The following is a 16930-nucleotide window of genomic DNA, read 5'->3' on the forward strand; positions in this document are numbered from 1 at the left end:
CTGGGCTGAGCAAAAGCAGGGTGGCAAGATCAATGCTCCAGGCTAGAAATGGGTCGTGAGAGATATAGAGACATAAAATTTTCTACTTGAGACTAAGGTATATCTTTTTTTTTTTTTTTTTTTGGTTTTTTTTTTTTTTGAGGCGGAGTCTCAATCTGTCGCCCAGGCTGGAGTGCAGTGGCACCATCTTGGATAACTGCAAGCTCCGCCTCCGGGGTTCACACCATTCTCCTGCCTCAGCCTCCCGAGTAGCTGGGACAACAGGCGCCCGCCACCACACCCGGCTAATTTTTTGTATTTTTAGTAGCGACGGGGTTTCACCATGTTAGCCAGGATGGTCTCGATCTCCTGACTTGGTGATCCGCCCGCCTCGGCCTCCCAAAGTGCTAGGATTACAGGCATGAGCACCGCGCCCAGCCCACAGACTAAGGTATATATGTTTAATGTTCTAGGACCACTGGAAAAGATGAACGAAAAGGACCGATGTTGAAAGACCAGGCAGTTGAGAAACAACAAAAAAAGCAAAAGAGAGGAAGCTAGGAGCTGCTTCTGAATCCCTGAACAGCTCCCTGCAAGTTACTTTTCATATTTTGTAGCTGATCAAAACATTCTACTTTCCCCTTTCCTTATAACTGATACAATCCCTTACAAACCTTTGGAATTCATTTTTCCCCAAATCTAGTTGGATTCAGGTTCTCCAGCGACACCTTAACCTTGGGTCGTGGAGGAAGGTGCATTTTGGAGAATCAGTCCAGTACTAGAAAAACTATATACGAGGCCGGGCACAGTGGTGGCTCACACCTGTAATCCCAGCACTTTGGGAGGCCAAAGCAAATGGGTCACTTGAGGTCAGGAGTTCGAGACCAGCCTGGCCAACACAGTGAAAACCCCTCTACTAAAAATGCAAAAACTAGCTGGGCGTGGTGGCACACGCCTTTAATCCCAGCTACTCGGGAGGCTGAGGCGTGAGAATAGCTAGAACCCGGGAGGAGGAGGCTGCAGTAAGCCGAGATCAAGCCGCTGCGCTCCAGCCTGGGCGACAGCGAGACATCGTCTCAAAAACAAAACAAACAAAAAATATATACCAGATAAATTTGGTAAGCTTTAAAACTTCCCCCACGTCTGGGCCGGGCGCGGTGGCTCACGCCTGTAATCCCAACACTTTGGGAGGCCGAGGCGGGTGGATCAAGAGGTCAGGAGATCAAGACCATCCTGGCTAACACAGTGAAACCCCGTCTCTACTAAAAATACAAAAAAATTAGCTGGGCGCGGTGGCGGGCGCCTGTAGTCCCAGCTACTCGGGAGGCTGAGGCAGAATGGCGTGAAGCCGGAAGGCGGAGCTTGCAGTGAGCCGAGATCGCGCCACTGCACTCCAGCCTAGGCGACAGAGCGGGACTCCGTCTCAAAAAAAGAAAAAATTAGCCGGGCGTGGTGGCACGCGCCCGTAATCCCAGCTAGTCTACTCGGGAGGCTGAGGTAAGAGAATCGCTGGAACCTGGGAGGCAGAGATGCAGTGAGCCGAGATCGCGCCACTGCTCTCCAGTCTGGGCGACAGAGCAAGACTCCGTCACAAAAACAAAACAAAACAAAAAAAACTTCCCCCACGTCTGTTTACCATTATTACAAAAAGCTTGTATGATTGCTCACTGCATCTTCTCCATCCTCCAAGGAAACATCATCGCATTTAAACTCTCCTCCATTTCGCAAATGAAAAAATAGAAGCTCAGAGGAGGAGAAAAGTTGCCCAACTACCAAAATACAAATTCAAACCGGAGTCTTGGCTCTAAAGACTGTTTCCGTTATTTACGCTTTTAACACGCTCCATCTTTCTATCTTCCCATTGGTGTAACATTTACTCTACCCAGAGGGAAACATCCATGCCTCCCGCTGCTTGTCACACCTCCCCCGTCTCAAAGGCCCCAGAAGTTAAAAGCAATCTCCACGAGCCCTATTTTGAGATAGGATATGTTCCCACACTGTGGATGGAAGCGAGAGATGACTGCAGGAAGCCGTTTTGGCGCCCCAACCATCCCTCGGCACCTCCTCCTGGTCCCCAGCCTCGGAGCTCTGGGGCCTAGACTGCCCGTGACCCCCGCCAAAGTCTCGGGTCCCCCTTCCATATGGCCGCTCTCCGCCTCCCCGCGCCCGGGGAAGTCCCCACGCTGATTTTTTACCCTGCAGCGAGAAGGATGGTGTGGATATCCAACGGATGCTACCTCCCTTCAAAACTTAAGCCACCACCAACTCCAACATACTGGCGTCCGCCATTAGACCTCAAGACAGGGACATTCCGGTGGCGCGCAGCGGAAAAAGGCACCCAATCCGCGCCTGAAGAATATATATAATTTTTAAAAAATGCTTCCGTCTTGCTTCCACACCGCATTAAAAATTATTTAAACATGCTTTATTGCTTTGCTTTTTCCAGGAGAATAGAAAATTAATAGATTTTTGAAGTAGACTTTAAAAAAAAAAAACCATTAGAGTTCATTGGGCACTTCTGTGGGCAGCCCCAAATAGGCGCCAACGAAGAGGGGGCCTCGCGGGACCGGAAGTGCCGAATGGGGATCAAGATGGCGGACTTTGATTCGCCTCCGAAGCTGTCAGGGGTGCAGCCGCCGTCTGAGGGGGTGGGAGGTGGCCGCTGCTCCGAAATCTCCGCTGAGCTCATTCGCTCCCTGACAGAGCTGCAGGAGCTGGAGACTGTATACGAACGGCTCTGCGGCGAGGAGGTGCGGGGCCGAGCCTCCTCTTTTTCATGGAGGATCTAGGGAGAGTGGGAGCCTTCAGTCGGGAAATCTGGGCTGTGGGAAACTCTCCTTGCTGGGGGATACAAAAAAGCGGGAAAAAAAAGAAGCGGAAGCTAGTCGGGTATATGAGTAGACCTGTCAACTCTTTTCACGCTGTCGGACGCGCCGTACTTGTCTTCCCTGATATCTGGGCGATCTGCAGCCTCTCCTCCCTAGACCCCCGTTGATTTCCCTGATCCATGATCACCAGTTTCTCCACGGGAGTAAAGTTAGTTTGAGAGTATTTGCCAAAGTGCTTGGTTCTCAAAATAATAAGCGCCCTTTTGCATTGGCTTAATTTACAAATTACGAAACGCTTTCATCCTGTTATTTAAGAGGGAAGCCTTTGCAGATTAACTTCTTGAAGCGTTTTAAGACTTCCTCTTGTGGGGAGTGATTTGGGGGTGTGATTTTAGCGTTTTGGTCAAATGCACATCTTTGTAGAGGTTTGAGCTTTTAAGACTCAGACACAATTCTCTAATCTTGGACAAGTCAATTCATCTCTCGTACCCTTGATATTTTATCAAATTAGCGATGTGGACTAGATTCTCCAGTTCCTTTCAGTTCATAACGTTCTATCTCCTGCCTCCTTTAATTTTCAGTGGCAACTCGATGCTGTCAATTCACTTTAGAATGTCAGTTGGGTTCCTTGCCAGTCAAAAGAGATCTAAGCTCTAATAATCTAAGCTTATCAGCTGTTTCCCAGACCAAACTTCTAGCAAAGTTGAGCACAAAAGGTAGTTTCAGCCTGAGGGAGAGGTTATCATTGATATGTTTGAGTATTTTCAAGTATAAACTTGCACTAACTCTAGCAGTTTCTGATACGTTTTTCAGCAAGATGTGTGTGGTGTTTTGTTGTTTTGTTTTGTTTTGTTATTTTTAGAAACAGGGCCGCTCTCTGTTGCGCAGGCTGGAGTGCTCTGGTGCTGCAGTTAAGAGCCGATGAAACTAGAGGCGCACACCACCGTGCCTGGCTAGTTTAGTGTGTGGAGGTTTTCTTGTCTGGCCTCAGCAAGATGTGTTTTAAAATTTAGTATCTTGCGGGGCGCGGTGGCTCACGCCTGCAATCCCAGCACTTTGGGAGGCCAAGACGGGAGGATCACTTGAGTCAGGAGTTCGAGACCAGCATGACCAACATGGTGAAAACCAGTCACTACTAAAAATACAAAATTAGCCGGGCGTGGTGACGCATGCCTGTAATCCCAGCTACTCACGAGGCTGAGGCAGGAGAATTGCTTGAACCCGGGAGGCGGAGGTTGCGGTGAACCAAGATAGCGCCATTACACTCCAGCCTGGGCAATAAGAGCGAAATTATGTCTCAAAAAAAAAAAAAAAAAAAAAGCCGGGCGCGGTGGCTCACGCCTGTAATCCCAGCACTTTGGGAGGCCGGGGCGGACGGATCACGAGGTCAGGAGATCGAGACCATCCTGGCTAATACGGTGAAACCCCGTCTCTACTAAAAATACAAAAAATTAGCCAGGCGTGGTGGCGGGCACCTGTAGTCCCAGCTACTCGGGAGGCTGAGGCAGGAGAATGGCGTGAACCAGGGAGAAGGAGCTTGCAGTGAGCCGAGATCCCACCACTGCACTCCAGCCTGGGCGACAGAGCGAGACTCTGTCTCAAAAAAAAAAAAAAAAATTTAGTATCTTGACTTAACATTCCTAAGCTCACATTCATTCAGTCATTCAATATGTTGGGTGGAAAATTATGGAAATCTTACAGACAAAATGATATAAGTACTGTATTTGTATTCGATGACTGTCAAGAGGAAGTTTCCCTCTGGAACCTACTGAACGATTTTAATAAAAATGTATACGGCCAGGCGCGGTGGCTCATGCCTGTAATACCAGCACTTTGGGAGGCCGAGGCAGGTGGATTACCTGAGGTCAGGAGTTCAAGACCAACCTGGCCAACATGGCGAAACCATGTTAGTCTCTACTAAAATGCAAAAGTTAGCTGGGTGTGATGGTGGGCGTCTATAATCCCAGCTACTCTGGAGGCTGAGGCATGAAAATCGCTTGAACCCCAGGGCAGGGAGGTTGCAGTGAGCCAAGATCAGGCCACTTCACTTCAGCCTGGGTAAAAGAGCGAAACTCGTCTCAAAAAAAAAAAAAAAAAAAGTATAGCTGCCTGGGCACAAGTGGCTCATGCCTCTAATCGCAGTTCTTTAGGAGGCTGAGATGGGCAGATAGCTTGAGCTATAGTTGGAGACCAGCCTGGGCAATAGCAGATAGTTGGGGACCAGCCTGGGCAATATAGTGAGACCTCGTTGCTACAAAAAAATTAAACAGTGGACCAGGGTTGTGCACGCCTATAGTTACAGATATTTGGGGGGCTGAGGTAGGAAGAGCACTTGAGCCCCCCCCCCAAAAAATAAAAATGTATGGTTAATTTTAATGGCAGTTGTTGAACTATATGCCACATACCATGTTAAGCACTTTGTGTGGTTTCCTGTTTGACTCATTCAACAGCCCAGTGAGATTGGTATTGCTATCCTAGTTTTACAGATGAAAAAACCGAAGCATGAAAATGTTACATAAATTGAGGTTGCATAATAAATGGCTTGAATGAGAGATAATTATATTTATAACCTCTGGCTACTGACTATGCACCAAGAAGAAAATTTTTGGTAACTGTCACTGGAAATTTCACTTCAGCAAGATGTGTGTGGTGTTTTTTGTTTAGGCATTGTATTTTTCTTTTTTTTTTTTTGAGACAGCATTTTACTCTTGTTACCCAGGTTGGTGTGAAATGGCACAATCTCGGCTCACTGCAACCTCCACCTCCCGGGTTCAAGTGATTCTCCTACCTCAGCCTCCTGTATAGCTGGGATTATACGCCCCCACCACCACACCCAGCTCATTTTGTTTTTTGGTTTTTTTTTTTGAGACGGAGTCTCACTTTGTTGCCCAGGCTGGAGTGCAGTGGCATGATCTCAGCTCACTGCAAGCTCCGCCCCCCCGGGTTCATGCCATTCTCCTGCCTCAGCCTCCTGAGCAGCTGGGACTACAGGCGCCCCCCCACCACACCCGGCTAATTTTTTGTATTTTTAGTAGAGACAGGGTTTCACCGTGTTAGCCAGGATGGTTTCAATCTCCTGACCTCATGATCCGCCTGCCTCGGCCTCCCAAAGTGCTGGAATTACAGACGTAAGCCACCGCGCCCAGCCTAATTTTGTATTTTTAGTAGAGATGGGGTTTCACCATGTGGCCAGGCTGGTCATGAACTCCTGACCTCAGGTGATCCACCCACTTGGGCCTCCCAAAGTGCTGGGATTACTTTGGGATCCAGTGCTGGCCAGGCATTGTATTTTAAATGCCTTCCTGTATTAGGCACTATGCTAATGATACTGACTAAAAGTTTATTTCTTCCCATTATGGTGCTCATCTGCCAGGTGGAATAAGATATATGTAAGATAACAATCATGCAACGTAAGTGCAAAATGAAGCATTGTTAAAGTCTAAGGAGAGCATAGTGGAAGGAAAAAAGAATTTGGAAATGAGATTCACCCTTCAGCTAAGTGATTGGATTAGATAACTCTTAAGGTTCCTTCTGATCATTCTGCTGACAGGATGTTTCTCTGTTTCAGAAAGTGGTGGAGAGAGAGCTGGATGCTCTTTTGGAACAGCAAAACACCATTGAAAGTAAGATGGTCACTCTCCACCGAATGGGGTGAGTCTGCATCTCAGCAAGAGCTAATGTAAATTCCAACAGGGTCAATTGGACAAGTGACCATTTTTTAAACTTTCTGTTATAAACACCAGTTCAGCTTGAAATGTAAAGGGTATTATTTCAAGATAAAGTGAACACCTAAGGGTATGAGTTTGATGGTTTTCAAAGAGTCCTTGGACCAGTAGTACCAGCATCACACCTTGTTAGAAATGCAAATCCTAGGGCCCCACTCCAAACACAAAATCAGGGAAGTCTAGGGGTGGGGTCCAGGAAGATGTGTTTTAACAAGCCTACCAAGTGATTCTAATGCGCAGCTCAAGTTTGAGAACCACCTTTTTTTGTTTTGTTTTTTTGGTTTTTTTTTGAGATGGAGCTTCGTTTTTGTCCCCCAGGCTGGAGTGCAGTGGCATGATCTCGGCTCACTACAACCTCTGCCTCCCAGGTTCAAGCGATTCTCCTGCCTCAGCCTCTCGAGTAGCTGGGATTCCAGGCATGTGCCACCATGCCCAGCTAATTTTTGTATTTTTAGTAGAGACAGGGTTTCACCATGTTGGCCAGGCTGGTCTCAAACTCCTGACCTCAAGTGATCCGCCCGCCTGGCCTCCCAAAGTGCTAGGATTACAGGTGTAAGCCACCACGCCCGGCCGAGAACCACCATTTTTACAGACTGGGTATATTTGTTAGTCATAAAAATTGTTCCCTGGCTGCGTGTAGTGGTTCATGCTTGTAATTCCAGCACTGTGGGAGGCCGCATCTAGAGGATCACTTTTGACCCTGTCTCAAAAACAAAAAAATAAAAAATAAATAAATTAGTTGGGCATGGTGGTGTGCACCTGTAGTCTCAGCTACTCAGGAGGCTAAGACAGGAGGATCATTTGAGCCCAGAAGTTGGAAACTGCAGTGAGGTATGATCGTGCCACTACACTCTAGCCTGAGTGGCAGGGTGAGAAAACAAAAACAAAAATTGTTCCTTGATCTCACCATCCTCTCACATGGTACTGGTTAGTGCATCTTATGCTCACTTAGCAAGTGAGAGAAATTGTTCTCTAGTTCTTTGGCTGTACCTATTTAGGGGTGTCTTTATTGGTTTTAGAAGTTAATTTTGGCCAGGCGCAGTAGCTCACACCTATAATCCCAGCACTTTGGGAGGCTGAATCACAAGGTCAAGAGATCAAGACCATCTCCTGGCCAACATGGTGAAACCCCGTCTCTACTACAAATACAAAAATTATCTGGGCTTGATGGCACATGCCTGTAGTCCCAGCTACTCAGGAGGCTGAGGCAGGAGAATCACTTGAACCCGGGAGGTGGAGGTTGCAGTGAGCCGAGATTGCGCCACTGCACTCCAGCCTGGCGACAGAGCAAGACTCATCTCAAAAAAAAAAAAAAAAAAAAAAAAAGAGCTAATTTTTTATCAAGTATAGGTCTGAGTTTACAGTCAAACAAACATTCTTGAGAATAAGCTGAGTATAGAGCAAACTGAGCTAAGAGTTATAGGTAGGTATGAAAGAAGTAGAAGACATAGTGTCCATATGCAAAAAAAAGTTTGTATCTCTTCTCTGCCCTATGGTTATGTGTATGCTGACAATGTATTTCTCCAGTCCTAACCTGCAGCTGATTGAGGGAGATGCAAAGCAGCTGGCTGGAATGATCACCTTTACCTGCAACCTGGCTGAGAATGTGTCCAGCAAAGTTCGTCAGCTTGACCTGGCCAAGGTAATACATCAAGCTTTTTTTTTTTTTTTTTTTTGTTGAGACAGGGTCTTGCTCTGTTGCCCAGGCTGGAGTGCAGTGGTGCAATCACAGCTCACTACAGCCCAACTCCCTGGGCTCAAGCAATTCTCCCACCTCAGCCTCCTGAGGAGCTGGGACTGCGGGCATCCACCACTATGCCCAGCTAGTTTTTGTATTTTTTGTAGAGATGGGGTTTTGCCATGTTCCCTGGGCTGGTCCTGAACCCCCGGGCTCAAGCTATCCTTCCGCCTTTCGCCATGTTGGCCAGGCTGGCCTCAAACTCCTGACCTCAAGTGATCTGCCCACCTCGGCCTCCCAACATGCTGGGATTACAGGTGTGAGCCACCTTGCCTGGCCAATAGCTTCTTTACTGCCCTCTACAACATCAAAATGTCTATGGGGCTTTGCGTGGTGACTCACACCTACAATCCCATCACTTAGGAGGCCAAAACAGGAGCATTGCTTGAGCCCAGGAGTTCAAAACCAGCCTGGGCAACATGGGAAAACCCTGCCTCTACAAAAAATACAAAAATTAGCTGGACATGGTGGTGCACACCTGTATCCCAGCACTTTGGGAGATTGAGGCAGTCTAATGACTTGAGTTCAGGAGTTTGAGACCAGCCTAGGCAACATGGCGAAGCCCTGTCTCTACTAAAAAATACAAAAATTAGCCAGGTGTGGTAATGCATACCTGTAGTCCCAGCTACTTGGGAGACTAAGGCAGGAGGATTGCTTAACCCCAAGAGGCAGAGATTACAGTGAGTCAAGGTCATGCCACTGTACTCCAGCCTGAGTTGCAGAGTGGAGTTGCAAGTTAAAAATAAATAAATAAATAAGTTAATAAATACCAGCTTCTATTTAAAAAAAAAAAAAAGCTACCACATTAGAGATTAGAAGAGCACCATCCAATAGAAATCTAATGTGAGATAACAAAGCCAGACAAAAATATCACAGAAAACTTCAGACCAGTAGCTCTTATGAATATAGACATAAAGGTACTCAACAAGGCTGGGCGCGGTGGCTCACGCCTGTAGTCCTAGCACTTTGGGAGGCCGAGGCGGACAGATCACGAGGTCAGGAGATGGAGACCATCCTGGCTAACACCGTGAAACCCCGTCTCTACTAAAAATACAAAAAATTAGCCGGTCGTGGTGACGGGCGCCTATAGTCCCAGCTACTCGGGAGTCTGAGGCAGGAGAATGGCGTGAACCTGGGAGGCGGAGCTTGCAGTGAGCCAAGATCGCGCCACTGCACTCCAGCCTGGGCGACAGAGCAAGATTCTGTCTCAAAAAAAAAAAAAGTTACTCAACAAAACCCTAGCAAAGCAAGTCTAGCAATATATAAAGAGGATTATGTACTATGACCAAGTGGAATTTATCCTAGGAATACGAGGTTGATTTAACATCTGAAAATCAATTAAAAGTAGTGGCCAAGACCGCAATTACTTTTGCACCAACCTAATAATACACCATATTAACTGAAAAAAGGACAAAAAACACATGATCACCTCATAGACTCAGAAGAAAACATTTAACAAAATTCAGTGCCCTTTCGTGGTAGAAACACTCAACAAATTTGGAATAGAGGGGAACTTCTCAGCCTGATAAAGGGCATCTGTGAAAAACCACAGTTGGCCAGGTGTGGTGGCTCATGCCTGCAATCCTAACACTTTGGGAGACCAAAGCAGTAGGATCTCTTGAGGCCAGAAGTTGGAGACCAAACCTTGGAACATAGTAAGATCCTGTCTCTATAAAAAATTTTTTAAAAAAACAACCCTCAGCTAACATCATACTTACTGGTGAAAGATGTAATTCTTTCCTCCTAAGATGAGGAACAAGACAAGGGTGTCTTCTCTTACTGTGTCTCTGGAACAAGCAACCATGTTTTATTTATTTATTTATTTATTTATTTATTTATTTTGAGACAGAGTCTCACTCTGTTGCCCAGGCTGGAGTGCAATGGCTTGATCTTGGCTCATGCAACCTCCACCTCCCGGGTTCAAGCGATTCTCCTGTCTCAGCCTCCTGAGTAGCTGGGATTACAGGCGTGTGCCACCAGGCCTGGCTAATTTTTGTATTTTTAGTAGAGATGGGGTTTCACCATGTTGGTCAGGCTGGTCTCAAACTCCTGACTTCGTGATCCACCCACCTCGGCCTCCCAAAGTGCTGGGATTACAGGTGTGAGCCACCGCGCCCGGCGCAAGCATGTTCTAAAAAAAACTTTAATAGTGAGTTGGTGGCTGTATGGTTCTATCTAGAGCAATTAGTTAAGAAAATGAAGTAGGCCAGGCGTGCTGGCTTACTCCTGTAATCTCAGCACTTTGGGAGGCCGAGGAGAATGAATTGCTTGAGCTCAAGAGTTCAGGACCAGCCTGGGTTTGGGCAACATGGTAAAACCTTGTCTCTACAAAAATTACAAAAATTAGCAGGTTGTGGTTGTGTGCACCTGTAATCCCAGGTATTTGGGAGACTGAGGTGGGAGGATTGCTTGAACCCAGGAGGCAGAGGTTGCAGTGAGCCAAGATTGTACCACTGTACTCTAGCCTGGGCAACAGAGTGAGACTTTGTCTCAAGAAAAAAAAAAAAGTTGGGCTCTGTGGCTCAGACCTGTAATCCCAGCACTTTGGGAAGCCAAGGCAGGCGGATAGCTTGAGCTCAGGAGTTTGAGACCAGCCTGGGAAACGTGGTGAAACCCTGCCTCTACAAAAAAATACAAAAACTAGCCAGGCATGGTGGCACATGCCTGTAATCCCAGCTACTTGGGAGGCTGAGGTGGGAGGTTAGCTTAGGCCCAGGAGGCAGAGGTTACAGTAAGCCATGATTGCGCCACTGCACTCCAGCCTGGGTAACAGAGTAAGACTCTGTCTAAAATAAAAAAGAGAATGATTTGATCACGTTATTAAAATTGTATGATACCTGTCAATGGTCTTGATCATCATCAATAACAGTTGCGTTAACAGTAATGGTGGTGTTTGTGAGATTGCTACTGACAGCTTAAAAGGACATATGGTTGACCAGATTTAGCTCCTGAATCTCCCTACCTTCTTGAGGGGTGTTTTTGAAAGAATAGGACATTGTTTCTAAGTACCAAATCTTTTTGCAGAACCGCCTCTATCAGGCCATTCAGAGAGCTGATGACATCTTGGACCTGAAGTTCTGCATGGATGGAGTTCAGACTGCTTTGAGGAATGAAGATTATGAGCAGGCTGCAGCCCATATTCATCGCTACTTGTGCCTGGACAAGTCAGTCATTGAGCTCAGCCGACAGGGCAAAGAGGGTCAGCATCTGAAACTGTTGGTTTTTAGTTTAGTTAAAATCATCTGTAATCTGAAGTAAGCAGACTTGACCAATAAAAACACCTCAGTTTTTAGGAAGTTTTCTTTTTTCTTTTTCTTCTTTTTTTTTGAGATGGAGTCTCGCTCTTGTCAGGATAGGGTGCAGTGGTGTGATCTTGGCTCACTGCAACCTCCGCCTTCTGGGTTCAAGCAATTCTCCTGCCTCAGCCTCCTGAGTACCTGGGATTATAGGTGCACACCACCACACCTCGCTAATGTTTTTTGTATTTTTAGTAGAGATGGGGTTTCACCATGTGGACAGTGTGGTCTCGAACTCCTGATCTCTGGTGATCTGCCCGCCTTGGCCTCCCAAGGTGCTGGGATTACAGGCATAAGCTACCGTGCCTACCCAGGAAGTTTTCTTGTCTGGTAATAGGCCATACGTAGGTCCTGTATCATCCTGGGGCAGGCTTTGTTAAAGTAGTCTCCTCTATGTGTGGTTTCACTTTCTGCCATTTCATTTACCTGCAGCTTCAGTTACTCATAGTCAACCTTAGTCCAAAAATATTAAGGAAAAATTCCAGAAATAAACATCTTACTAGTTTTAAATTGCTTGCTGTTCTAAGTAGTGTGATAAAATCTTGTACCACCCTGTCTGTCTCTTCATCACAAGAAGGGTAAGTACAGTACAGTAAGATATTTTAAGAGAGAGGCCACATTTGCATAACTTTATTATGGTATGTTGTTATATTTTATTATATATTATTGTTAATCTCTTACTATGTCTAATTTACAAATTAAACTTTATCGTAGGTATGTATGTATGGGAAAAAACATAGTATATTTAAGGTTCAGTACTGTCGATGGTTTCAGGCATCCATAATGGTCTTGGAATGGATCCCCTACAGATAAGAAGGGACTACTCTATTCCCATTTTATGGAAAAGGAAACTGAATCCAGATCTACTTATTCTCTGGCCAGCGCGTTCTTTGCACTTGACCATATTGCCTACTCATAAAATGAAATTCTTAGCCTGATGTTTTAGATCTTCCATGATCTTTACGCACTTTGTCTTTCTAGACTTGTTTAATGGTATTCACTTATGCATCCACTCATTGTGCAAATATTTCTCAAGCTCCTCCATATGCCAAGGAATATGCTACTTGGAATACTCTGCAAATATTCTTTTCATCTTTCTGCTTCTATTACTTCATGTATTTCATTCCCTTTGCCTGGAATGTTTGTTCTCCTCTGCAGGTATCAGAATCCTGCTCATCTTTGAGAGGTGGGATGTCACCTTCTCTAGGAAGCCTTTTCTGATTACTTTAACCAGAAATGTAACTTTTTGACACCTTTGTTTTTTTTGAGACGGAGTCTCGCTCTGTCGCCAGGCTGGAGTGCAGTGGCATGATCTCGGCACACTGCAACCTCTGCCTCCCAGGTTCAAGGGATTCTTCTGCCTCAGCCTCCTGAGTAACTGGGACTACAGGCGCACGCCACCATGCCCAGCTAATTTTTCTATTTTTAGTAGAGACAGGGTTTCACCATGTTGGCCATGATGGTCTCAATCCCTTGACCTCGTGATTCAGCCATCTCGGCCTCCCAAAGTGCTGGGATTACAGGCGTGAGCCACCGTGCCCGGCCTTTGGCACCTTTCTTATGACACATCATGTACTGTATTTCATCATCTTGATTTGTGCACAAACTGTCTCTTCTACCTGATCCTAATTTCTGTGATGATAGGATCAGGGCTGATTCATCTTGTAATCATACATTTTACTAGCACAGCATCTTGCACATAGTAAGTGCTTAATACGTATTTGCTGGATGAATAGTATTACACAAAGTGGCATGGACCTGACACAGTACTATTCTTTACTTGAATTTTCATTTTCTCCCTGTTGAGCAGGGAGCATGATTGATGCCAACCTGAAATTGCTGCAGGAAGCTGAGCAACGTCTCAAAGCCATTGTGGCAGAGAAGTTTGCCGTTGCCACCAAGGAAGGTGATCTGCCCCAGGTGGAGCGCTTCTTCAAGATTTTCCCACTGCTGGGTTTGCATGAGGAGGGATTAAGAAAGTTCTCAGAGTACCTTTGCAAGCAGGTATGGACCCTGATTGCTTGGCAGGTTAATTGTGTGGCTCTCTGCCTACAGATTGGGGCACTGGATGGGTCCAGTTTCTATGGATACTTTCTCTCTTCTGGCTATGACTCCCCTTCCTGCCCTTGCTGTGTAGCCGGGCAGGACTGGATGCATGTGTTCATTCAACATACCTGTTGCCAGCCTACTGTGTACCAGGCATGGCCAAGACATCTGCCAGTGCACATTCATTTCCAACAGACCAGGTGAAAGCATATGAAATTAAAATGCAAGTTCTCTGACAAGTTGAATCACTCTTTTTTTTTTTTTTTTTGAGATAGAGTTTCACTCTTGTTGCTCAGGCTGGAGTGCAATGGCATGATGTCAGCTCACTGCAAACTCCACCTCCCTGGTTCAGGCAATTCTCCTGCCTCAGCCTCCCGAGTAGCTGGGATTACAGGCATACGCTACCACGCCCAGCTAATTTTGTATTTTTAGTAGAGACTGGGTTTCTCCATGTTGGTCAGGCTAGTCTTGAACTCCCAACATCAGGTGATCCGCCCACCTCAGCCTCCCAAAGTGCTGGGATTACAGGCGTGAGCCACCTCGCCCAGCCTGAATCACTCTTTTAAAGCTCAAGCAATCCTCCTGCCCCAGCCTCCCAAGCAGTTGAGACTACAGGCACATGCCACCATGCGTTGCAATTTTTTTTTTTTTTTTATAGAAACAGTCTCACTGTGTTACCCAGGCTGGTCTCAAACTCCTGGCCTCAAGCAGTCCTCCCACCTCAGCCTCCCAAAGTCCTGGGACTACCACCCCACCTGGCCGTTTTTTAGCTGTATGTCTGTTTGTGTCACTCCCCTCCCACAAAAAAATTATCAGACCATTATTATGCCGTTAAGAAAAATGATACCGTTCCCTAAGTGCTGACATATTTTATTCTCTAACATGCGGTTTGTTAAACAGGGTACAAAACAATATGTTGTCATTCCTGTTTAAAATGAGGGAGTTAGCAATCAAGATATATTTGTATAAGCATAGGATTTCTTTTGGAAGGGTTAACAATGGTCACCTCTGAAGAAAATTGGGAAATTAAGAGACACAGGTTAGAAGAAGAACCACTTTTCACTGAATATTCCTTTGTTCCTTTGGAATGTTTAAGTGTGCATCTTACTCATTCTAAAAAATTAATTAAAAACAAAATACAGGCCAGGCGCGGTGACTCACGCCTGTAATCCCAGCACTTTGGGAGGCTGAGGCAGGTGGATCACCTGAGATCAGAAGTTCAGGACCAGCCTGGCCAACATGGTGAAACCCCGTGTCTACTAAAATATACAAAAATTAGCTGGGCATGTTGGTGGGTGCCTGTAATCCCAACTACTCGGGAAGCTGAGACAGGAGAACCGCTTGAACCGGGGAGGCAGAGGTTGCAGTGAGCCGAGATTGTGCCATTGCACTCCAGCCTGGGCAACCAGCGAAATTCCATTTCAAAAAAAAAAAATAAAGAAAACCTGCTCTATGGTACTTTTTTTATCAGTATACTTTGCCACCTGGGACCTAGAAATGGCTTCTACCTTTAATCCAGTAAAAGTCCCTTCTGCAGTACCCAGGTTTTGTCCTGCTTGAGAAAGCACTGTTAATGATAACATGCCAGGCATAATGGCTCACGCCTGTAATTCCAACACTTTGGGATGCTGAGGCAAGAGGATTGCTTGAGGCCAGGAGTTCCAGACAAGTCTGGGCAACATAGCAGGACCCCATCTCTACAGAAATTTTTAAAAAATTATCCAGGCATGGTGGCTCTTGCCTGTAGTTCCAGCTACTCAGGAGGCTGAGGTGAGAGGATCACTTGAGTCCAGGAGTTCAAGGCCACAGTGAACTATGACTGTGGCTCCCTTGTACTCCAGCTTGGGCAACAGAGTGAGACCCTGTGTCTTATTTTAAAAAATGATAGAAAGTTACCCTTTGAGAAGATTGTTGAAACTGGGGACTCTCTTCCTTGGCTAATGGCAGTCCATATTTTCCAAGAGAAGAAAATAATGGAAGAGGAGCTACACCATGCTCACGTTCCTTGTCCTGCCTGAGGCTCAGACCGTCCCTCAAGGGAGTTTCCTCTGTGCTGACTGGGCTTCCAGACATCAAGGGAAATGTGAAAAAAAAAGCCAATGGGAGGCCTTTTTGGAAAACTGAGATATACTTGGTGTGAGGGTGACCTTTCTGAGGAATGTGTGTGGGTTTTCTCCTTTTTTAGGTGGCCAGTAAAGCTGAGGAGAATCTGCTCATGGTGCTGGGGACAGACATGAGTGATCGGAGAGCTGCAGTCATCTTTGCAGATACACTTACTCTTCTGTTTGAAGGTGAGCCTCTTTCTCCACTCTAGAGAGACTGGAGACATTTCTATATGACACCTGCATCCTAGCCTTTCTTCTCACCCTTCTAGCCTGATGACTTTAATTTAATCATGTAGTTTATTGTGTATTAATTGATTGGAGAATGAAATAACTTCCAGATTCAGTGCCTGATTAGCAAAGATTAGAGTCTCTCCAGTGTTTTGATCCTGCCTAACCCTCAAACCCCAAACTCTGTAAGAATAAATTTAACCCTAAAATAAATTACTGGAAAGCGAGTGATGCTGATTTCCAAAGATGCTGCTGTAGAAAACAGTATCAATGTAACTTACCAAATGCCTGCTGGTGTACCAAGCACTGTGCATATTTAACATATTTGCCTAGCAACCCCTAGCATTGACTAGGCCTATTTGTGTTCGTTTTAGAAAGTGAAGCAGCCAAAAGGATTGAGCTAGACCATCGGTTAGTCCTGGATGGGAGCAAGTTTATTTTGTAGGAAGAATACTTGGAATACAACCCTATTGCTTCCTCCCTTCTAGGCATTGCCCGCATTGTGGAGACCCACCAGCCAATAGTGGAGACCTATTATGGGCCAGGGAGACTCTATACCCTGATCAAATATCTGCAGGTGGAATGTGACAGACAGGTGGAGAAGGTGGTAGACAAGTTCATCAAGCAAAGGGACTACCACCAGCAGGTAAGCAGGGGAAGCTACAGGTGGGGTTTGGTAGCAGCTTTAGCCAGGAACACTGAGTAGAATAAATTGGAGGGTTTGAAAAAGTGAAAAAAAAGGTGCAGACAGGAGAAAAATAAATGCTAAGCGCACACTGGCCTGCATCTTGCCCATTGCTAGCTTACTTTGGACTTGAGGTGTTGTCGAGATGATGATGGCCTCAGTTCAAGACCAAAACAGAAATAAAAAGAGCTTCCTGAAAAGAACACAGCAGAAGTAGTAGACCAGTTCTCTATCACAAAATGTGCAACAGTGCCCTCTGATGATACAATGACAATTCTGTTTCTTGAGGTCCTATTAAGT

At 45.9% G+C, this 16930-nt stretch overlaps 2 protein-coding genes across 2 annotated transcripts in view; one reads left to right on the top strand and one right to left on the bottom strand.

The window, feature by feature from the left end:
• SF3B3 (splicing factor 3b subunit 3) overlaps positions 1 to 2525 on the bottom strand; it is a 48706-nt gene extending 46181 nt beyond the window's left edge. Inside the window, exon 1 of the mRNA XM_054453766.2 lies at positions 2175 to 2525. The gene's annotated coding sequence lies outside the window, so the exon portion shown is untranslated. The remainder of the gene's footprint in view (positions 1 to 2174) is intronic.
• Positions 2526 to 16930, top strand: part of COG4 (component of oligomeric golgi complex 4) — a 43052-nt gene continuing 28647 nt past the window's right edge. The window contains exons 1-7 of the mRNA XM_054453767.2: positions 2526 to 2729; positions 6376 to 6458; positions 8060 to 8174; positions 11295 to 11469; positions 13377 to 13570; positions 15798 to 15903; positions 16434 to 16591. Of these exons, the coding sequence (XP_054309742.1) occupies positions 2559 to 2729; positions 6376 to 6458; positions 8060 to 8174; positions 11295 to 11469; positions 13377 to 13570; positions 15798 to 15903; positions 16434 to 16591 (1002 nt within the window). The 5' untranslated portion in view covers positions 2526 to 2558. The remainder of the gene's footprint in view (positions 2730 to 6375; positions 6459 to 8059; positions 8175 to 11294; positions 11470 to 13376; positions 13571 to 15797; positions 15904 to 16433; positions 16592 to 16930) is intronic.

The sequence above is a fragment of the Pongo pygmaeus genome, chromosome 18 (assembly GCF_028885625.2).
Source record: "Pongo pygmaeus isolate AG05252 chromosome 18, NHGRI_mPonPyg2-v2.0_pri, whole genome shotgun sequence".
Taxonomy (NCBI): Eukaryota; Metazoa; Chordata; class Mammalia; order Primates; family Hominidae; genus Pongo; species Pongo pygmaeus.